Below are 8,819 nucleotides of genomic sequence, written 5' to 3' on the forward strand. Positions count from 1 at the left end.
TGTCTCTAACAGTTATTTTGAAAATGCTAATCATATCACATTCATTTTCGTTTCATCTTACTAATTAACTAATCAGAGTTAACTCAAGAAGTCCTATAACTATCATCGCATCAGAGTTCTAATATATCTTAAATCTTAGAACTTACAGCTCCCACCTTGCAATTCCAGCCTTGGTAAAACTTCAGTAAAAATGGTCTTATTCATGAGAAAAAAAATCATAATTATCCATTAAAAACATTTAGAAAGTCTTTCTTTGGTTCTTCTGTCACAAAAGATAAAAAAATAAAAAGAAAATCAAAATCTCCAACTGAATGTACGGTTTTATATGTTTGCAAGTTCGCAAATTTTCAAAGTGTAAAATCTCTAAACATCAATATTGTTGAGTTTTTATCAGTTACTTCATTGGGTTTCTGTTTATATAAAAGGGATATAATAAGAAAGAGAAATGGCTTTTACTCATCCAAATAGCAGCCTGAAATGTTGTTTTATAAAACACAGCAATAACTTCTGTACAAAAATTTCCTCGTGGTTTGCTATAGCTATAGGTCTCATTAAAATATATGGTTGTTTTCTTAAAGATCAGACATTTTTTATATATTAAGAAATCTATCATGATTTACTCTGAAAAGACCATTTTTGTTTTTATGTACATAAATGGAGATATAATCATACATAGCTTTATTTGTGGGGGAATTTTTTAAACAACAAATATATATATATATATTCATATAGAGAATTGAAATGTAACAAAGGTGTGAAACAGGAATAAAATCAAAATCATGAAATTATTTGAAAATGTAAGATTTGCAGACCTGGCCTCAAGGGGTAACTTGTGGGGGTTGGGGAGACTTCATGTCCCTGACAATTTCTCTCAGCTCCTACCTAGTCACTTCAAATTAGTACAGTTTGGGTAAAAACATTGTTCTTGTTCTGCAAGTGAGACTGCCAGGCAAGACCCCTCTGCCTCTACCACCTGCCCCCAACATAGCTGCCCTGAAGACCATCCCAGGTAGAAATCCTGTAATTCCATTGAGGTATTGCATGCTGCTTCACCGTTGAAATGTTTCTCTTTAATGGGAAAATCATCATTATATCTTTTTTTTTTAAATCCCAATCCTAAATTTCACCCTGTGTATTTTTATTGCTTATTCTAGATTGCTTCATGTTAAAAAGGAAGGAAGGGGGAAGGGAGGGAAGGCAGGCAGGGAGGGAAGGCAGGAAGGAAGGAAATTATTGAATTTCTCAAACTCCTGAGGAGTTTCTAAGCTGGAGCCCTGGCCCTGGTTCCCTTGGCTCAGTAGTGCCAGGGCCAGGACAGGATGCCAGATGTTCTGGCTCTCTATTCAGTGCTCTGTCCCCCTCGTGGTGGGACAATCCCTAGAATCATCTTGGAAATCCTCAAAATTCAAAGTTGGCTCTCCAGGTAATTTTTTTCTACTGCTTTCTGCTGAAAACTGCATGAATTATTTGAAATCCAAACAAGTGCAGTCATTGCCCCATCTGACAGTCACACTTTTCCACTGTCAAGAACAAGGAGTGTGAGGAGGAAAAGGAAAATGTGTGAGAGCTCCCCAACATCCCCAGGTAGAAGACACTCAAGACCTGAGCTCTGCTCAGAACAAAGAAAACTGAAGAGTTACTAGGTTATGAAATATTTTCCTCACACAATGAAGAAAAATACCTCTAAGGAATTTTAAACATTGCGTTTCTAATTTAAAAGGATTTCCCTCTCCTTCCCTCCCTCCCTCCCTCCCTCCCTCTCTCTCTCTCTCTCTCTCTCTCTCTCCTTTCTCTTCTGTCATCTCAACTGTTGCTATAGTTGCACCATAGTGCTGAATGTAGCTGTCTCAAAGTAACCTCCATTGCAGTGGAGAAAAATGTTGATGCTAACATGGGGGCATTCTTGACCCTTGTGGGCAGTGACATCATATCCTCTATTTCTGTTTGCAGGCTATACAGTTTGATCCAGAAACCCACCTTCCCACCATTACTGACGCTTGTACAGGCTGTACTCTGTGTCTCAGTGTCTGTCCTATTATCGACTGCATCAAAATGGTTTCCAGGACAACACCTTATGAACCAAAGAGAGGCTTACCCTTAACTGTGAATCCAGTGTGTTAAGGTGATTTGTGAAGCAGTTGCTGTGAACTTTGATGTCATCACATATGCTGATCTTTTAAAATTATGATTTTTGTGTCCAGCTTATTTCAAATTAAAATGAATATATATTTCTAAATAAATTTCTAATCAGAATATATGATTTTTAAATAAATTTCTACATTTAAAAAGATGTCTAATGCCAGTTACCATTCAATTAATGGTCATAAAATAGAATAATTCTTTTCTGAGGATAGCTGTTAAATAACTGTGTAGCAGTTAATTGGATGTTCACCATCAGTTGTCTATTTCGAAAAATTAACATTTCCGTGGCAATTAGTGTGACAATTTCCAAATTGCCCTATGCTGTGCTCCATCTTTGATTTCTAATTGTAAGTGAAATTAAGTATTTTGGAACAAAGTACACTTTAACACATAAGAAAATTTTTCTAGGGAAACATTTTATAATTAAAAATTACCTTTAATTTTAATGCCATTTCTAAGAAAATGTAATTAGCTCCATATAGTACAAATGAAGAAAGTCAAATAATTATTTGCTATGACAGAAAAGAAAGCCTAAAATAGGGTTTGTAGAACTGCATTAAGTAAGGCCCCCCTTCACTGAAATAGCTTCTTTTTGGTGCTGGATACTGAAAGTGAGAGTATTTACTGACTATATGCTGTTCACCATTCATGCCTGAGACAGGTGTCCAAACTCTTCACCAATGAGCCAACATGGCTCTCTCCTTTAAATATTTGAACTATGTTCTTAACAAAATAAGATGTTAGGTTGGAGCTCTGGTTCAAGGCACTCCTTTGCTGTGCACAGATCTGCTCTGTCTGCTTTTAATAGTAACCTTCATGATTATAGCAATTAATGTTTGAACAAAGCACAAATTACACAGCGCTGAGTCATGTGCTTCATTATTCAAGAATGAAAAATATAGTATTGATTATATATATTAAATGTGCACAGTTTGACTACTCTTTATTTTAGTGTTTATGTTTAATCTCAAAAGTAATGGAATAAAAATGAAATATATATTTTCTGTTATTGCTAATATTTTTGTATTTCTCTATTTTCATAATCAGTAATAACATCATATAAATTCATTTATCTCTTTTATATGGCATATTTTAATATGAATCTATAAGTAAAGTAATAATCTGTGGCATATTTCTATGACAAATGCAAGATCTAGAAAAATAAAATGTTATGTACTTTTAGAAATGAATATTTACCATGAAATCTATATGATTGAATAATATCAAATAAAATTTCATAAATCCTTTTAAACATGGTCTTTTTCTGCCTCTTTTGAAAATGCAATCTCATGTCAACCATTTAGATTTTGAGGTAGAGCAGTTTTTGTTAGTTCTACAGGGAATTCCATCCAAATGTATATATAATGCTAGTTCAGATCTAATGAGGGTGATGACAGTGTATTCAAATATTTCACTTCCTGTTCCTCTTACCTAGCTTTACCTACTGAATTAGATTCTGCTACACTAAAATACATCTTTTACCAAGAACAGGCCAGGTTTCTTGCAATGGCCCATGAGCAGGATCAAATGGGAAATGGCAGCCTGCCGACCTTGGAGGTGCCAACCTCACTATAAGAAGCAGACATGTCACTATACTTGTGTGATATTAATGACTCATATAAACTGATTCCCTTTACACCCTTGGGGAATGATGGGGAATTTTAACTTTTGGAGTTGGTAACACTTAGAAAAGAATTCCAGTTATCTAGGAAAGAAATTTGCCAGGGCTACATGGATGCCATCATAATGTATTACCCTCTACCTCAATCCAATGAGAGTTTTTTAATATGGGAGTTCAAGCCTTCTGGGAATATTATGAAAGATGTCTCATGTATATATTCCTGAGTCCTCATCAAGATACTAACTGTCAGGGAGAAATGCCCTTTATAGAGATTAAAGAAAAAAGCATGATATTTGCATCCTTTTCTGAGGAAAAGAGGACACAATGCTTTAGCTCTTTTTTTGAATACTTTGGGGAACTGCAACTGACCAGAGCCTTGAGTTAGGCCATGGCAATCCATGATTCTACACTAGTTTTTCCCTTACACACATTTCTTTCTGTGTTCACTTTCTACTTTATACTAGGAAATTTTTCTTATCCATGTTGTTTGTAGAAAATATAACTCAATTTGATGTGTGTGGCTTGCAGAGAGACTCAGAATAAAGAAGAATGAAAATCATTATTTTATCCAGCAAGACATTATAAGCCCTTGATCCTAAGACACACAGTCTCATGGATCTTTGCTTCCAGACGTGAGTGGGGACATACGACCAGACCAGAGAGTTGGTTAGTGAACATTTCCTACCTAATGGCTAAGAAGTTATAATAAATGTTCTACATATATGATAGTTACTTGTATGTGTCAACTTGGCTGGGCCACAATACCCAGATACTTGGTCAAACATTATTCTGGATGATTTTGTGAGGGTATTTTTGGATGAAATTTACATTTAAGTTAATGGACTCTGAGTAGAGCAAGTTGCCCTCCATAAAGTGGGTGGGCCTCATTCTATGAGTGGAAGGCCTGATTAGAACAAAGGGTGATGTCCATCAAGCAGGAGGGAATTCTCCAGCAGACTGCCTTCACACTTCATCCACAACACTGGCTCTTTATAGCTCTACATCAGACTGCCTTTGGACTCGAACTGTAATTCTTTCCCCAGTCTCCAGCCCAGTGGCCTACCCTATCAAATTTTAGACTCATAATTTTGTGCATTAATTCCTTGTAATAATAAATTAAATTAATTAATCCTAGCAGTTGTGTTTCTGTGGACAATCCTGACTAATACAACATATATTGTCTCATTTGAATATTATAATAATCAAAGGTAGTTACTATTGTTTTTCTCATTTAACAAATGAGGACATAGGTGCCTAAGAGTCTGAATCACTTGTCCCAGGTCACACAGATAATTAGGTATGCTTCTAGGTCCCCTTTGTTATGTCTAATATGCTGTCTGCCTCCCCCTTTGGTTCATCCAGCCATTTGTTCATTCAACAAATATTTGTCAAACAACTAGTACTGGACAAAGAGCTGATGATATGAATTAAAATGATGAATGTTCCCTGTCTTAGTCTGTTAGGGCTACCATAACAAAATACCATGAACTTTGTAGTTTAAACAGCAAAAGTTTTTTCTCACAATTCTGGAGGCTGAGAATTCCAGGATCAAGCTGACAACAGATTTGGTGTCTGGTGAAGGCCCACTTTCTGGTTCACAGAGGGTACCTTCTCTCTGTGTCCTCACATGCTGGAAGGGGCCAATGAGCTCCCTCAGGCCTATTTATAAGGGCACTAATCTCCTTAAAGAGGGCTCCACCTTCATGATCTAAAAAAAGCCCTATCTCCTAATACTGCCACTTTGGAAATTAGAATTCCAACATAATGAATTTTAGGGAGATGCACACATTTAGACCATGGCACTCTCTAACTTCAGGGGAAATGGGCATGTAGTGACTTTATTACTATATCACATGTGGTGAGTGCTAGGAAAGCACACTCTCTGACAAGGTGACAATTAAGCCAAGTTTTGAGCTCATAAAATAATTTCCTAAAGAGGAAATGAGAGAAGGATATCTCAAGCAATGAATATAAGAGAGAAATCACAGAGGTGTGAAAAGCCTGGAATGTTCAGAAAAACCACAAGAGCCTGGAATTAGCTAGGACAAAAGGAACATGTGTAGGAGGTAAGGCAGACAGAAAGAGAGAGACACACACACATAGGTTTGTATCATATTAGAATCCTTCAAGGAATCAGAATCAGCACTTTGTTCATCCATTCATTCAAAAAAATTAAGTGCCCTCCTTATGCCTGGTTGATGTTAATACAACTATGAACAAGACAAACTTAGTTCCTGCCTTACTGAGCTTGCATCTTAGTGGGTGATACAAAAATCAAGCAAATAAACCACAAATTATGGTAATTGTTCTGGCAGTAACAGCATGGGCCCAAAGTGGAGATGAGGAGGCACTTACTCATAGGATGGAGCAGGTAAGTCCTGATGGATGGGAAGAAGCCAACCACATGAAGAATAGAGAAGAGTATGTTCCAGAAGTGAAACAGCAAGTGCACAGGTCAAGAGATTGGAAAGAGCCTGAGTTATTCAAATTACTAAAAAGGTAAATTGACATAAGGTAGTAAAAGGCAATATCTAAAATCCATAGGAACCACGCACTAGATCCAGTCTCCAGGATGTTCTTTGAGATTTCTTCTCCCTCTCCCACTCCAACAATTGCAATCACCTCTTCTGTATAGATAATGCCAACATCTATACCTCCAAGTTGGACTTCTATCCAAGTACCTGAGCACTTGCTGTATTTAAATATTTCAAACTCAGTTTCCAAAATCAAAATAGTTATTTCCCCTACATTTTTTGTTCCCTACCCACACCCATTGAGTTACCAGATCTAACAATTCTACCCCTAAAACATTTCTCAAGAATTTCTCCAGTCTTCCATTGTACAAACTACCATGATTCGTTCCTCCATTATATGTTATCCAGCTCTAGTGATAACATCTCACTCCCACTCATTCAAGCACTGTCCTAGATTACTTACTTTAATGCATATCCCATCATACTCTTCCACCATTATAAAACCCTCAAGATTCCTCCATGTGTCAACAAATTAAAATGGAACTTAAGACCCTCCTAGTGAGGCTCCCTGTTACCATTCCAACTGTATATGACCTTGCGTATCCCTGGACTCTAACCAAAGCTGAAGAATAAGTACAATATTTGCAGTTTGATATCCTGCTGTCACTTAATTGTTTGTGACCTCAGACAACCAAACCTCAACTTCCTAATCTAAACATGGCGTTAAAATAGTTTGTACCTCCTAATGCTATTGTGAGAAGGAAACAAGATAGTGATAGTGTCATTGAATAAGTATTTAATTATCTTTTTTCCTTATTTAAAATCATCCTATAATTACACACTTTAAAAAACAAAGAAATGTTTTGAATATAAATCATATTCTGTCTCTTCTCTTATATATTGTCATTTTAAGCTCAAAATGTTTATACCAGAACTAGTTGTAAATCTTACCTGTCCCTTCATTAATAATGGGTTAAATAAAATCTTGAATATGTGCTCACTTTTTAAAAAGTTTATATCACAGCTCATCTAATCAGGTTAGGCTTTATAACAAACAGAAAATTTCAATAAAAAAACACTTGGTAACTAAGATATTATCTAATATTGTCTTATGAGACCATCAAAGGTTTATCTTATATTAAATACTCATGCGAGAGCTTTGCCACTTCAATAAAGTAACTTAAAAAATCGTGCTGACTTTGTATAATGTTAAGAAAAAAGCATTACTTGTAGATACTAAGAATTTTTATGTAAATCATATGTTTTTAATGCAGAACAAATTCTCCTAGCATTGTTTTAAAACTCCATTGACAAAAAAAAAAAAAAAAGCCAAAATTTAAATGTCATAAAACACCTCATTTAACCACACAGTAATTTGGTTAGGTAGGGGCAAATAGCCCTATTTCATACATGAAAAAAACAAAGTTTAAAAAGTTTGTGTGATTTGCTCAAGACCATGCATTGCTGAGGGCAAAGTCTATGTTTAAACCCAATATTCCATTCACCCACTACACAACCCACAGTGCAATTCCCCATCTTCACTTAAGCCTCTCAAAACTTCATACTAACATGAAATAGTTATTTATCTTACACACAAGATACTAGAATCTGGATCTGCCACTTGCTGAGTGAGTGAACGTGGATACCTTCACTAGACCATTGAGCCTCAATTTCCTCATCTATGGAATGGAGAAGATAATAGCCACACACAATAAATTATATGCAATTCCTGTTACTACTGTTACTATTACTAATGAGCATAGAAATTTCAAATGCAGTTTAAAAAGATAAAAGGCTACTAACTAAAATCTATATTTGCTAGACTCAAAGTCAGATGGTCATAGTAGTAACTGATGGTATGACTTCTTAAGCTAACATTGGTCACAGCAACCTAGAAGAAAGATATTCCATGCACAAAATGAGCAAGATTTTTTTTTAAAAAGAGTAAGATAACCAATTCTGTCAAAATAAAAGATCCTAGTAATAAACCTTAATATATATATAATTTAGAAAGTAAATGTGATTATAATGATAATATTTATTTATATACTTAATACATTGATATATAATATAAGATATATAAATGTACATATAAATCTAAATATATGAAATATATATAAATATTAAATTTAAATGATCTCATTTTGCCTTCCAAATTCTATGATCTGGTTATTTCTATATGATTTTTTTAAAAAGGAAATTCATAGACAAAGCAGGCAAGTGATTTACATAAATTGGCATATTTAATTGGAACTATATTTGGAAATGAAACTAAGTCAACTTGACTTTCAGGCAATGCCCTCTCTGTCAGATCATCCTGCTGAGTATTATATATTTTGCTATAGTATGTATATTTGGAAATGCATTATTCACTTTTGTGTGGTCTTAGGTTACCAGTAAATGGGCTGGCAAAACCATGTAATAATATTGTCTGAAAGGTACTGCCCTTAGAAATGAGCTTATTACCTGCAGGATCTGGTCTACTTCTACTCTATGAAGTTAATCCAATTAACAGGAAAGCCATTAGACACACTATTCTCTACCCAAAGCTGTAACATTTTCTCTTACCCACAGATGCACAC

At 35.2% G+C, this 8,819-nt stretch overlaps 1 protein-coding gene across 1 annotated transcript in view; it reads left to right on the forward strand.

Annotated features, from left to right (window-relative positions):
• The window catches only part of DPYD (dihydropyrimidine dehydrogenase), a 797,518-nt gene extending 794,124 nt beyond the window's left edge, over nt 1–3,394 (forward strand). The window contains exon 23 of the mRNA XM_045547470.1: nt 1,951–3,394. Within this exon, the coding sequence (XP_045403426.1) occupies nt 1,951–2,121 (171 nt within the window). The 3' untranslated portion in view covers nt 2,122–3,394. The remainder of the gene's footprint in view (nt 1–1,950) is intronic.
• The last annotated feature ends 5,425 nt before the right edge of the window (nt 3,395–8,819 follow it).

This window comes from Lemur catta, chromosome 3, assembly GCF_020740605.2.
Source record: "Lemur catta isolate mLemCat1 chromosome 3, mLemCat1.pri, whole genome shotgun sequence".
Classification (NCBI taxonomy): Eukaryota; Metazoa; Chordata; class Mammalia; order Primates; family Lemuridae; genus Lemur; species Lemur catta.